At 42.8% G+C, this 14,861-nt stretch overlaps 2 protein-coding genes across 18 annotated transcripts in view; one reads left to right on the forward strand and one right to left on the reverse strand.

Moving 5' to 3' along the window:
• Positions 1 to 13,505, reverse strand: part of TMEM68 (transmembrane protein 68) — a 92,600-nt gene extending 79,095 nt beyond the window's left edge. For 5 of the 15 annotated variants that reach the window (XR_006198062.1, XR_006198061.1, XM_042923112.1 and 2 more), the window contains exons 1-3: positions 13,082 to 13,502; positions 4,162 to 4,206; positions 2,460 to 2,853 (exon numbers count right to left, since the gene is read on the reverse strand). Coding sequence is in view for 12 of the 15 variants with exons in the window: in XM_042923112.1 (XP_042779046.1) it covers positions 2,460 to 2,784 (325 nt within the window). In the remaining 3 variants the exon portion in view is untranslated. The other 10 variants (XR_006198060.1, XM_042923108.1, XM_042923109.1 and 7 more) reach the window with 7 other exon arrangements.
• A 42-nt stretch (positions 13,506 to 13,547) lies between these two features.
• TGS1 (trimethylguanosine synthase 1) overlaps positions 13,548 to 14,861 on the forward strand; it is a 43,712-nt gene continuing 42,398 nt past the window's right edge. For all 3 annotated transcript variants that reach the window (XR_006198211.1, XM_042923622.1, XM_042923623.1), the window contains exon 1: positions 13,548 to 13,742. Coding sequence is in view for 2 of the 3 variants with exons in the window: in XM_042923622.1 (XP_042779556.1) it covers positions 13,639 to 13,742 (104 nt within the window). In the remaining variant the exon portion in view is untranslated. The remainder of the gene's footprint in view (positions 13,743 to 14,861) is intronic.

Genomic DNA, 14,861 nt, shown 5'->3' on the forward strand with positions numbered 1-14,861 from the left:
TTCACATCTGTTACAATAGCGATTATCAAAAAAAACAATAAATTACAAGTGCTGGTAAGGGCATAGAGAAAATCAATTATCAATTCTTGGTGCCATAAATACAGTATTTATATTTCTCTGTCTGACTTATTCCACTTAGCATAATGTCTTCAAGGTCCATCCATATTGTTGTAAATGGCAGAATTTCCTTGTTTTCAATGATCGAATAAGGAAAACTCACTTTTAAAAGAGTATCACTTATCCTAATAAAATACAGTGCCAAGTTACCATAAAAAAACATTAAAAGAGGCTAAGAACTATGCCTTTTACTTCCTCTGAGCCATAAATGTATCTTTAAAAGTACCTCAGAAAAATAAAAACACCCCAGAAGTATATATTCTATTACAAAATGAGCTTAGTGCTTAAAGTTACCTAAATTAAATCATGTCTCCTGAAATATGAATAAATTCAAATTCCTCACGCTATATATTATCCTGAAATAGGGGGGGCGTATACGTAAGAGGGGGATACATATTCCCAGTAAGTATTGTCAACAATGCCAAAGAAGTTCCGTGTGCCTGTTTTAAAGACAACAAGCGACAGCGGCCGACACCGACGCAGTCTCTGCAGACGGGCACACGTGGAAAGCGGAAGTATCATCTTGTCTCATGTAAAACCACCATTAGAGTGTATGAGAGTTGTAACGACCGGCAGGAGCACTAGTATTCACGAGTAAATATTCCGAATTCAGTACATCAAAGGTATATGGCTCCTGGTTGCAAAGCTGCTATTCAGGTATTCACCATGACGTGTGACCTTGAATCCCCAACCTGGGACAAACCTTCCACAGAGCACAGATCCCAAGAGGACAGGCTTTAGAGCCTGATATCAGAGATTGTATCCTGGCTCGTCTTCCTAGCTTCCTAGCGTGTCTTGGGCAAATAACAACCTCCCTGCTCCTCAATTTCCTCACAGGAAAACCGCAAAATGGAGATAATATGTAGACTCTATCTATTCTAAGTTTTAAAAGAATTAATGTATATCAAGCATTCAACAGTGTATGGCACACTAAATGCTCAAAAGACTTATAAGAACGTAGGTCATATCAAAATGATGACACAATGGCCTAATAAGCGTGTTACTGGCAATCTGTGCTAACAGCAGCCTTATACTTCCATGATATATATTTCCTCCAGTACCTATTTCAAAATCTGTGCTTCCTTCTGTGTATTTCCGTGAAACGATTTTGATGCTTAACATGAAATAGAAAGCACATCTTTGTTAAACACCTACTGAATTTTTGTATAGTCCTTAAGCAAAAATGATGAATAAGATAAAAATCGGTAGAGAAAAACACCAAGTCCTTGATAACAGGCCACAGGAGGGCAATTCTCATGACGGCCAAAGAACCACCAATCATTCAATGTAAAACATCACAATCTCTCAAATGATGAAGAAAAGAATGAATATCCTGGAGAGAAACTTATTGCTATCTCATTTCTTCAAGAGACATAATAACCTCTGAAATGAAGCAAACATAAAATGGATAAATTTTGGTATACAAATTATATTTAACATTATTAGTTAATAATTCTTTTTCAAAAAAAAATCTAATTTGACTAGGAAAGTGCAAACTTACTTTGAACAAGATGGAATTAAACACTAAATAATTAAAGCATTTAAATAATTAAACCTATTTTCAAAATAGGTTTCTAAACCGTTTTAATTAGTTTCTTACTCTTAGATGTCTCACATATGCACTTTTATATTTTACGTTATCGTAACAGCCTACACTGTTGTATGGTTCTTTTTTTTTTTTTTTTTTTTTTAATTTTTTTTTTAACATTTATTATTGAGAGACAGAGAGACGCAGAGTGTGAGCAGGGGAGGGGCAGAGAGAGGGGGAGACACAGGATCTGAAGCAGGCTGCAGGCTCTGAGCTGTCAGCACAGAGCCCCACACGGGGCTCGAACTCACGATCTGTGAGATCATGACCTGAGGCGAAGTCAGTCGCCCAACCAACTGAGCCACCCAGGCGCCCCTGTTGTATGGTTCTTTAAGAAAAAGTAACGTGTTTGAAAACAATCATTTAGGGGCTCCTGGGTGGCTCAGTCGGTTGGGCCTCCGACTTCAGCTCAGGTCATGATCTCACAGCTCGTGGGTTCGAGCCCCGCATCAGGCTCTGTGCTGACCGCTCAGTCTGGAGCCGGTTCCAGATTCTGTGTCTCCCTCTCTCTGACCCTCCCCTGCTCGCACTCTGCCTCTCTGTCTCAAAAATAAACAAACACTAAAATTAAAAAAAACAAAAAAACAAAAAAAACACAATCATTTAAAAAAAGACATGTAAACACACAATGCATGCAGACAGATGAAAGGAACTAGGGAAATATCCCTTGTACTTTTCAGTATCACGAACGGTGAGACAGTTTCAGTGCCACACACGTGAACGGCAACACAGACAGCAGGGGACTCTTGCTTACCGTGCCAAACTGCTGCGTGTCCGTCCCAGAGAGTCGCCACCGTCTTCCTTGCACCGTCCCATAAATTATGAGAGTAGGCTTCTTTTAATACATTCTTCCTCTTATAAATGTGTAAGAAAATAATAGTAAGATAGAGAAGAAAGATAGTAAAGTAAGGAAGTATTAAAAGTATTAGTGGTGTAAAAACCCACAAGAGATAGTTTGCAAAATTCAAATAGTCCTCCAACTGCTCCACACCAAACCATCCTTCGAGGATGTGAATCAGACAAGTCATATAGGGCACAGAATCCTGTCCTATACCGCAGGTTTGATTTCTGTCTATCATCTTTCTTTAGGTGAAAATGACAAATTCAGTCTCTTTCTTCATTGTCATGGTAGGTCTTTAATTTTGCCACTAGAAGGGAAAAATAATCCAATGTTATTCTCTTCACAACTGAAAAGTTAAATGTTTCAGTCTACATAAATACTATAATCATTTTTTTACATTTTTCTTTTAATGTTTATTTTTGACAGAAAGAGAGAGAGAGACAGAGCATGAGCAGGGGAGGGGCAGAGGGAGAGGGAGAGGGAGACACAGGCTCCAGGCTCCGAGCTATCAGCACAGAGCCCGACACAGGGCTCGAACTCACAGACCACGAGATCGTGACCTGAGCCAAAGTCAGACGCTCAACCAACTGAGCCACCCAGGCACCCCCCCTTTTTTTTTTTTAATTTTTTAATGTTAATTTATTTTGAGAGAGAAACAGAGAGCAAGCAGGGGAGGGACAAAGAGACAGGGAGACAAAGAATCCAAAGCAGGCTCTAGGCTCTGAGCTGTTAGCACAGAACCTGACATGGGGCTCAAACCCATGAACCGTGAGATCATGACCTGAGCTGAAGTCGGATGCTTAAAAAACTGAGCCACCCAAGCGCCTCTTATTTCATTTTTTTTTTTTTTAATGTTTGTTTATTTTTGAGAGAGAGAGAGAGAGAGAGAGAGAGAGAGAGAGAGAGAGAGAGGCCGCCCCCAGGGGAGTGGCAGAGAAAGAGGGAGACACAGAATCCCAGACAGGATCCCGGCTCTGAGCTGTCAGTCAGCACAGAGCCCCACATGGGGCTCCAACTTACAAACCGTGAGATCATGACCTGAGATGAAGTCAGATGCTTAACCAACTGAGTCACCCAGGTGCCCCTATAGAATCATTTCTTAATACCAAAAAGGAGTACATTGTTCATGGTTAACTTTGTTGCAGATTTAAATGTGAAAATTGTAAGGTTTCATTTGCATGCTCATGAAGCATGTCAGGTTTAGCTTTTGAAATAACTCACAAGCTATAATTGAGAAGAAAAATAAACCTGATGAAGAATGAGATTTCGGATTGATCTTAACAATTTCACTTACATCTTAAGTGGATCACACTGAATGTTTGTATCTTAAATTAGGCTATGTTGACATAACTGCTCTTCACAAAAGAAAGCATCAATATTTGAGTCAATAAAAGTAACCCAATTCTTTAGGAAATGATGACATACATTTGCGTGTACTGTCCTTTACAAGCAGGTTTACAAAAAATTTCTCTGTTCTTTTGACATTATGCAATAATAAAAATTTATCAGTGTCATTTTTATCTTGTAGTCACTAAAATTTCTCTTAAGGCTTCAATGACTGAAACTATAGCCATACAATTATTTTATGCCACTTATCTCTAAACCAGTCACTTACCAGAAATTAGGCAAATATCTTGTCCCAATCTTCAGTGTATATGTTCTGGAAAACACAGTATACAAAGAAAAATATGCTTAAAAAATATAATCATTAATATCTAGAGTTAGAATTTCCATAAAATAAATAGCAAAAGACATTCACTTATGTGTGACAAATATTATAACCCCACACTAGTGTATCACAGTTAAATCATTCTCGTGACCAATGCTTTAGTGAGGACAACGCTATACACTTATTTCCAGTATATAAAGCCCCACCTAAGACTTTCTTTTAAAATTCAGAGCTAGGAGTGCCTGGATGGCTCAGTAGGTTAAGCACCGGACTTAGGCTCTGGTCACAATCTCACGGTTTGGGAGTTTGAGCTCCACGTCGGGCTCTGTGCTGACAGCTCAGAGCCTGGAGCCTGTTTCTGATTCTGTGTCTCCTTCTCTCTCTGTCCCTCCCCTACTTCACACCGTGTCTCTCCATCTCTCTCAAAAACAAATAAGCACTAAAAAAAATTCAGAGCTATACAAAATTTTTGCTTCTTTGGAGAAAAAGTATGAAAGCAAAATGTATAACTGAACATGTCTCTTTTTAGTAACTTTGCCAAATAATAAGTTGATGGTCAAATATGATTTTCAATGATATAATTACATTAGCTCTTATGATCATGTTCTCTACACAAGATTTCCTTCTTTCATTCCTGTTTTCTTAGGTTCTGATTCTATTCTTAGAGACATTTTGTCATCACTGCATACGACATAGTCTTTACAAAAATCATCTCAAACCCTCTGGAGATGAGACAAGAAGACATAGTAAAGAAAGGGGTGGAGGAAGAGGTAGAGACAGATACACAACAGCAGTTATACGTTCGTTGTCTTTATGCCAAGATTATCTTGCTCCCTGACTTATTGGCAGGCCCTGCGACCTGACTTGGTCTCCCAGGGGTGGAGGATTTAGTCTAATTTCCTTGTCACCAATGGCATTGATTGTGAGAAATGTGGGCCTGCGATGATAAGAGAAGCTAAACACGGCACATGCTAAGCCCACAAGCTGGGCTTTATTTTTTTCACTGAAATATATTGGACACACGATGCTATGTTAGTTTCAGGTGTTCAACACAGTGATTCAAAAACTCTGAATGTTTTGCTGGGCTCACCACAAATGTAGCTGCCATTTGTTACCATACAGCGACGTGGGCTTCAATTACATCATATTCTCATCAACCCATCTGAAGACTTGAACCCGTATAATGTATCAGGATGTGGTCATTTAGAAGGCAATATAAACATAGCAAAACCTACTACTTTTTAAAATTAGAGTTTTCCCCCAGTAACATGGCTAGAACTACGAAAATGGAAAGTGGTGATGACGATGTGGAGAAATTAGTACCTTCATATGTTGTCGGTGGGAGTAAAAATGATGCAGCCAGTGTGGAAATAAATCAGTTTGGCGATTCCTCAAAAAGCTACACATAGAGTTACCTTATGACCCAACAATCCTACTGCTAGGTACGTATCCCAGAAAACTGAAAACACACATTCACACAAAAATTCGTATATGAATGCTGATAGCAGAATTACTCCTAAGGACCAAAAAGTGGAAACAATACAAATGCCCATCAACTAATGAATGGATAAACGAAATGTACTACACCCAAACAATAGAATATCATTCAGTCATACAAAGGAAAGAGGTACTGGCTCATGTTACAACAGGCATGAACCTTAAAAACATACGAGGTAAAAAAAAGTCAGACACGAAAGGCCGCCTTTTACATGATTCCATTTATATGAGATTCCCAGAAGAAGCTAATCAGTAGAGACAGAGAGGCAAGTGGCTTCCAGGGGCTGGAGGAGAGAGCAATGAGAAGTGACTGCTAATGGAAATGGAAGTGTCTTTTGGGAAGAATGAAAAGGTTCCGGAATTAGATAGTAGTAATGGCCGTACAACCTTGTGAATATGCCAAAAACCATCAAGTTGTACATTTCAAAATGGTCCACGTTATGGTGAATTACACCTCCACAAAAAGAGCTTTTAAAAAATGTTCATAAGTTAAAGTTTACGATGACTTCTCAAATATGTTAAAAGGAGCTTCTCCTAGGCCTAAAAACCAATCATTTTGATCCGACCCTTACTGCTTAATACAATTGCCCCCTCTAAACTAGTCTCATTTCCGATTTTAACAGGATCATAAAATCTTGTGATTTTAAAACCTTCTTTAGTACCTCCCCCGCTCAAAATTGGTAATAGAACTATACCTCTTATGCTCAATTACATTTTCAGTTATCACACATACTTAACAAACACATACAACGAAGAGGGACAGCACACAGGCGCACATCCAGGGACAGAAGTTATGTGGACATCTTCATGCACAGTCCCTGAACTGTGCCCCCGTGCTGCAGGAAAGGGCCTCCTCCAAAATGGTCATCCTCGGTTTTGATTTAAGCCCTTTCAGAACCGGAAACTCAAAAGTTGTCCAATTCCATCTTCAAAACCATCCATCAATCCACAAAAGATCGTCCATATACTTACCTGACTGTAACTTTTCCCTGCCGGACCTAGTTCTACACCATAGAACTTCTTCTGTGAGACACGGCACAGCTATGATAAGCTGTGAAATCCCGTTTTCTAGTCAGAATCCTGAATTCTTTTGGGGCGCCTGGGTGGCTCAGTTGCTTAAGCGTCCAACTCTTGATTTGGGCTCAGGTCATGACCTCACAGTTCTTAAGACGGAGCCCCGCGTCAAGGCCCTGAGCCATCAGTGCACAGCCTGCTGGGGAGTCTCTGTCTCCCAGTCTCTCTGCACCCCTTGGCCCCCTTGCGCGTGCTCTCTCTCAAAAATAAATAAACATAAAAAAAAAAAATCTCAGTTCTTTCAACCACTCCTCAGACCCTAGCGTCATAACCTCTCACCACTCCGGTCACTCCCTGTGACGGACTCCAGTTTGATATTGAGAGCAACAGGTACAGTAACCCACCTGTGCCTCAACTTGCTAAAATCTGTAAAACTGGGATATGGTAATAGATACACTACGTTAGATGACGCTAGGTCATGACGCTATGGAGAAAAATCTACAGCGGGGTAATCGGAATATGGAGCTCTACAGCAGGCAAGAGGGTAGGAGGGGGTGGCGATGTTTTAATATCATAGCCCAAGAAGGACTCCTGAAAGGTACATTTGAGCGGAGACCTGAGGAAGTGAGGAAGCAAATGATGTGGGAATTTGGAGAATTCCTGGCTAAAATAAAAGCAGACGCAGAGGGTGTGTACTTGGTAAGGTGAGGAGCAGCAGGGTAGCAGGCTGAGAAGAGTGAAGGGAGAGGGGTCAGAAATGGGCAGAGAGGTAGCACTGTGGAACTCTCTAGGCCAGCTTTCATCTTTTTTTTTTTTTTTTTTTTTTTTTTTTAATTTTTTTTTCAACGTTTTTTATTTATTTTTGGGACAGAGAGAGACAGAGCATGAACGGGGGAGGGGCAGAGAGAGAGGGAGACACAGAATCGGAAACAGGCTCCAGGCTCCGGGCCATCAGCCCAGAGCCTGACGCGGGGCTCGAACTCACGGACCGCGAGATCGTGACCTGGCTGAAGTCGGACGCTTAACCGACTGCGCCACCCAGGCGCCCCGGCCAGCTTTCATCTTAAGTGAGCTGGAGAGGGCACCAGAAGAGACAGACAGCCTGACTGCAGCTTTAAGTGACCACTGTGTTGAGAATACACTGCATAGGGAGCAAAAGAGAAGTTAAGGCAGTAAGTGAAATGCTGAAAATGGCTCAGACAAGGCTAACAGAGTGAAGGTCTGTCTGTAAGAGACCATCAGTTTCTGGATCTATCGTAAAGATAAAGCCACTGGAATTGCTGATGAACGTCTGTAGAATGTGAGTGAAAGAGAGAAGTCTGGGAGGACTGCAGTTTTGGCAATGTGGGCTTGTATTCCAGGAGACTCTGTCACTTCCTGTGTGACCTAGGCAGACCTAATATTGCTATGATCACCACTGTTATTAGCTAGCTTGAGAAAAGACGGAGTTACAGGAAGAACAGGTTTGGGAGTGGTCTCGACATCAGAAATTCAATTTAGAACATGTTAAGATTCTAGTAGACATCCAAGTGAAGACCTCTAACAGGCAGCTGGACATACAGGTCAGCAGGAAGATCAGGACTAGAGGAATACAGACATATATTCCTCCTGGGGGGGGGGGGGGGGGATCTAGAATGAAAAGGAGTCCCCAGGACTGAGCCTTGCAGCCCTCAACATTTTAGAAGTTGGGAAAACCATGAGGAACCAACACTCTCCTTCCAGGAATGGCACCCTGTGTGTCAAAGTAAGGAAAGAGTATTCAGCTGTTTCAAATGATACTGAGAGGCCTAAGAAATAATCATTGATCACTGCGTTTTACAACACAGAGACATTGACAAACCCTGATAATTAAGAAATATTTTGATACAGTGAGGATGAAAGTCAGGTGGAGTAAATTCATGAAAAAAAAAAAGGGCAACAAATTGGAAACAGCAAATATGGACAACTCTGCAGAGAAATGCTGACACAAAAAGGAACAGAAAAATAGGGTGAGTATCTAGAGGGGAATGTGGGTCAAGTTTGTTGTTGTTTTAAGATGAAAGAAAACAGCAAGCTTTAATACCAATGGTAATGGGTCAATGGGAGAGTAAGAAAGAGATGATGCAGGAGAGGAATAATGTTGGGACCGGTCCTTGACTAGACCACAGGGGATAAATACAGCGTCTAAGACAGGGGATGGCCCAGAGAAGACTATGCCATTGGGTTATTAATTCATTTACTCAACATATACTTACTAAGCAAGTAGTTCGTGCTCCACACTATTCTAAACACTTGAAGATACATCAGTAAACAAAATCATATGAGAAAATCAGGGTGCCTGTGTGGTTCAGTTGGTTAAGCGTCCCACTTCAGCTCAGGTCATGATCTCACAGCTCGTGGGTTCGAGCCCCATGTCGGGCTCTGTGCTGACAGCTTGGAGCCCAGAACCTGTTTTGGATTCTGTATCTCTCTCTCTCTCTGCCCCTCTCCTGCTCACGCTCTATCTCTCCCTCCTTCAAAAATAAATAAATATTAAAAAATCATATGAGAATGGGGCGCCTGGGTGGCTCAGTCAGTTGAGCGTCCGACTTCAGCTCAGATCATGATCTCACAGTTTGTGAGTTCAAGCCCTGCCTTCGGGCGCTGTGCTGACAGCTCAGAGCCTGGAACCTGCTTCAGATTCTGTGTCCCCTTCTCTTTCTGCCCCTCCCCCACTTGTGCTCGCTCTCTCTCTCTCTCTCTCAAAATAAATAAATGTAAAAAAAAATAAAAATAAAAAAAACCCATATGAGGAAACATATGTAAAGCACTTACAATAATATGTCTGGCACATAGTAGGCACCTAACAAATACCAGCTAAATATAGACCTTACCTGTGTTCCTTCAAATCCGTGACAAAAAATGTGGACCAAGACAGTGCCCTAAAACCTGCCACTAAAGAACTACCAGAGGAGTCTGAATAACAAGCCTTTGAGTGGATAAATACTTACTTTCAATAATATGAAAATTGGCTTTAGAAGTCAAAGAATGCAACCTCTTAATTTTGCAGAAACCAGTTAAAAAGAGAAAGCCAAGTTCACTTGCCCAAAGTTACTAAATTAATTCAGTGAAGAACCAAGGACCAAAATTAAAATCCAGTTCCTACTTCCTACTCTGGTTTTCACTACATTCTCTGTAATATCTCTGTCCCTCTCTCTCTAACAGAAAGCTGAAAATATTAAGATTGCAATTTCTGTCTTCCCACTACTTCTGCCTGGCCCTTGTCCCCCTCCAATTTACCACGGGCTATATTGGACTCCTTACCACTTTGTTTTGATCCAATTAAAAACTATAATGGTTAAAAGTGGTTTGGGGGGAGATACAGTATTTTAATTACCAAAATAACAGGTTATTTCCAACCCCAAAAAAAAAAATCTACAATCAAACACAGTCCTCGCATCACATATTAAAAAAATATCGTAATGTTGACATTGATAGTGAAGAACATTTATTGTAATTGACTTTACACACTTTAAAATAAGAACATTTCAAAAACTAATAAATCAGAACAGAGGATTTCTTGTTTTCTGTAAAAACTTAAGTTAATAAATCTGTTTAAAAAAATTTGGGGGGGAAAGCAAACTGGTACAGCCACTCTGGAAAACAGCATGGAGGTTCCTCAAAAAGTTAAAACTAGAACTACCCTACGACCCAGCAATTCCACTACTAAGTATTCATCCAAGGGATACAGGTATGCTGCTTCGAAGGGACACATGTACCCCAATGCTTATAGTAGCACTATCAACAATAGCCAAAGTGTGGAAAGAGCCCAAATGTCCACTGATGGATGAATGGATAAAGAAGATGTGGTCTATATACACAATGGAGTATTTATTACTCAGTGATCAAAAAGAAGAAATCTTGCCATTTGCAACTACGTGGATGGAACTAGAGGGTATTATGCTGAGCGAAATTAGTCAGAGAAAGACAAATATATGACTTCACTTATAGGAGGTCTTTAAGATCCGAAACAGATGAACATAAAGCAAGGAAAGCAAAAATAATATAAAAACAATGAGGGGGACAAAACATAAGAGATTCTTAAATACAAAGAACAAACAGGGTTGCTGGAGGGATTGTGGGAGGGGGAAGGGCTAAATGGGTAAGGGGCATTAAGGAATCTACTCCTGAAATCATTGTTGCACCATGTGCTAACTTGGATGTAAATTATAAAAAATAAATAAGTTATAGAAAATAAAAAGAAAAAAATTTTTTTAACATTTTTATTTTATTTTTGACAGAGAGAGAGACAGAGTATGAGGAGGGAAGGGACAGACAGAGAGGGAGACACAGAATCTGAAGCAGGCTCTAGGCTCTGAGCTGTCAGCACAGAACCCAACACAGGGCTCGAACTCATGAGGTGTGAGATCATGACCTGAGCAGAAGTCGGACGCTTAACTGACTGAGCCACCTAGGCACCCAGAAATAGATCTATTTTTTAAACACCCATTATCAGTACTTTTAGCACCATGGATGGCAGCAGATCAATTTTTTACTTTCAGTATATAAGCCACATTAAGGATACATTGAAAATGCCAATTAAACTAAATACTCGCTGAAATAAAATTAATTTTCCCTTTTCCTTTCTGCATTTTTAATAATTGTTTAACAGGGGGATAGGACTCAGTTCTAGCGAATAAGCATTCTACTTCAAACCATCAATAAAACTGAAGTGTATCTAATATCTCCATTAAAACATCTGGCAAACCTAGTAATTTTATCTTTAAAACAATATCTTTTAGGGGCGCCTGGGTGGCTCAGTCGGTTTAAGTGTCCGACTTCAGCTCAGGTCATGATCTCACGGTTTGTAGGTTCGAGCCCAGCATCAGGCTCTGTGCTGAGAGCCAGAGGCCTGGAGCCTGCTTTGATTCTGTCTCCCTCTCTCTAACCCCTCCCCAAGCTCACTCGCGTGCGAGCTCTCTTCTCTCTCCCTCTCTCAAAAATAAACATTATAAAAGTAAAAACCAGGGGCGCCTGGGTGGCTCAGTCGGTTAGGCGTCCGACTTCAAGAGCTCAGGTCATGATCTCACAGTCCATGAGTTTGAGCCCCGCATCGGGCTCTGTGCTGACAGCTCAGACCCTGGAGCCTGCTTCGGATTCTGTGTCTCCCTCTCTCTCTGACCCTCCCCTGCTCATACTCTGTCTCAAAAACAAATTTAAAGAAAATTTAAAAAATTTAAAAATAAATAAAAACAATTACCTTTTAGATTTCAAGTTTCAAACTCTAAGTTCTGATATGAACTACCTTCCAAGGTTTGGGATTTTTTTTTTTTTTTAAACCCTAGAATGTCCTTCAACTTTTAGCTAGAATCTTGCATTCTGATAATTACTGTTCTACCTTTTTTTTCCTTAACCTATCCTCACCCCCCAAATGTTGCACATCTATACGGGTGTATCTGTAACTGGGCAGCACTCTTATGAGCCTATCTCGGACACCAGGTGGAAATAAACATTTCATTCGAAAATTAATCTTCTATTTCTATCCAATAGTAAATGCGACCAAAACATTAAGGACTGTGTTAAACATCCGGATTTTATCTCAGCTTTAACACAGGCTAAAGAAGTAGCAATGCCATTTCAGCATTAACAGCACAACCAAGCCCTGAAACGCTCCAACAACCCCCAAGTCTGAACTTGCTTCTTTAAGGAAGCTGCCTGGGCAGTCTCAACGAATACCACACACCAAATACTAACTTCCTTTTTCAAATCTAGCAGTGGTGTTCCAGTTTTCGGCGTCCTGGTTATGTGCACACGCATTTTTCTTACGCATCGGCAGCCTGAGGGCAGAAATCTGTTCCACAGGCTGCCAACCCCAAGGACCAACGCAGTGCCTGCGCGCACAAAGTAGGTACCCACTCAAACTATTAATAGCACACGAGCGACCGGATACACAGTTTCGTTTAGTCCTTCCAGCCGCCCGAGGCGGCAGGTACTACTATTCACCGTTCCTATTTTACAGATGATCACAAAGAGGCTCAGAAGGGTTACTTCGCTTGCCCGGATCACAGAGGCAGCAAAGGGGCATCAAACCAGGATTCCAAGCCTGACTCGTCCGGAAGCCTTCTTAACCACTTATTCCTGCGGCCTCTCCCGTACACGCCCGTGATCCCCCCAGAAGGCTCGATTCGGATCCCGGAACCAGAGGTCGCCGGGCAAGCCCCAGAGGCCTGTAGTGAGGTTCTGACACCTCGCCCCGCCGCCTAAGTTGAGATGAAACGAGGTTTTTAAGCGCGGGGGTTGGGGGGGGGGGGGGGGGAGTGATGCGCGGCGGAGTGAAAGGGCTCGTTGTGACCCAGGCAGGGCCACCCCTCCCCGCCACTCCGGTGCCCGAGCTTACACCGAGTACTGCGGGAACCGCCGGGGACTCCGGGACTGCCTCACCGAGACGAGACTCGCGGTCCTGGCGGCTCAGAGCCCCGCGAGACTGATGCGGAGCCGCGCGCCGGAAACGGAGGACAAGAGGAGGACCGACGCGCCTCTGGCGGGAGGGGCGGAGGCGGCTCGCCCTCACCCTCGAGCAGCGGCGGGAGCCCTTCGGTGGCTCAGCGACCCAGGGAAGCGGAGAAATTTCAGCGGCCAGCGTTCTGCCCCACGAGCAACCTGTGAAGAAAAAGACAAACACCCGCGGCAGCCCGGACCGCGTTGAGCCGAGCACCGCCTGCCGCCCCGCCCCTTCCGGGGCCGCCAGGAGCCGTTTCCGGTGGCGGCCCCTCCGCTCGCTGCGGGCTCGAGCACCCCCGGGCCAGTTTGTAAACTCCTGACGTTCCCCCGCCCCCCCCCCCCCCCACCGGGCGCGCCGGCGAGACCTCTTTTCGGCGTCCGGGAACCAAGCAGAGGCCGGGAAGGCCGGTCCCGTGCCGCTGGTCGCAGGGCTTCCTGCTCCGAAGTGGGAAAATGTGCTGCGACAAGTGGAGCCGCGTGGCCGAAATGTTTCTCTTCGTTGAAGACCTGGAGGAGGATTGTAAGATCCTTTGCCTGTGCTCCAGGGCGTTTGTGGAGTAAGTAAAAACGCGTCCCTCTTCATTTCTAGCCCGGTTCTTGCCCAGAAATGTAGGCCTCGCAAGCCACGTGTGATTGATCCCCGAAGCCGTGGCTCAAGTCGAAGACCCGTGGGCAAGGTGGTTTCAGGAAAGAAAAGTCCTCAGAGTTCACGGAAGGTCGCCTATTACCGTTAAGGGAAGGGGGAAATCGACTTTGTCGGCTGCTGTGAAAAGATGCGGCAGCTGATTGATTTCGTTTTTATAAACCGAGGGGACGTTTAAAAATCGGGGGAAGCGAAATGTCAACGCCCCTTCAGGGGTGTGACAGCTCAAGGTGAAGACTTTAAGATGAGTACCTTTTGTTGGTTAACATTTTTTGAAAACCTTGAGATTTATTCAAGTGCATATGCGCAAAGAGCTTCCAGTTACCCGAGATAAAAGATTTAACTATAATTCCATCAGTTTTCAGCTGTATTTTTGGGAAATATTTGGGGTAAAAATTGCCCTCCGTGGAAGGAAGATAACCAGTGGGTGGGAAACAAGGAACTAAGGAATCGGATTATAGGGATGACTGTTCGCATATCGGGTGTGTGAGTTAAGACGCTTCTTTTTTTCCGTCCCTAAAACAGGTATGTTTTCACAATGATTTCCAGTGATTTCGCAGGCTTATTGTTAGATTCAACCTGTGGAAGTAAATTTCATGTGCTGTACTTTTAATGTAGTTTAATGTGGGGGAATTGAAGTTTGAATAAATGCTTACAGTTACTGTGTTTGTGTGGAGTAATCGGAAAATTGATCCAAAAAGAAGTTAAACATGATGTTTAACTGTTAAAAGATTGCCATCTTTGCATACGTGCATGCATGTGCAAATGCTTTCTGTGGTTCTTTGTATTAGGTACCCTGGTAGGCCCTGGGGTATAAGACACAGCCTGTCGCTACACCATAGTAAGACAACTGTTACATAATTATTTAGCGAATTACAGTCGTAGGTGCTATAGGAGAGGAGTACAGGGGGCTGTCATAGCAAAAACCTAACCATTCTCCAAAGATCACAGAGATTTCTTTGAGAAAAGTCGCTTTTGAAAAGAGGTCTAGAGAGGGGCGCCTGGGTGGCTCAGTCGGTTAAGCGTCCGACTT

This window comes from Panthera leo, chromosome F2, assembly GCF_018350215.1.
Source record: "Panthera leo isolate Ple1 chromosome F2, P.leo_Ple1_pat1.1, whole genome shotgun sequence".
Classification (NCBI taxonomy): Eukaryota; Metazoa; Chordata; class Mammalia; order Carnivora; family Felidae; genus Panthera; species Panthera leo.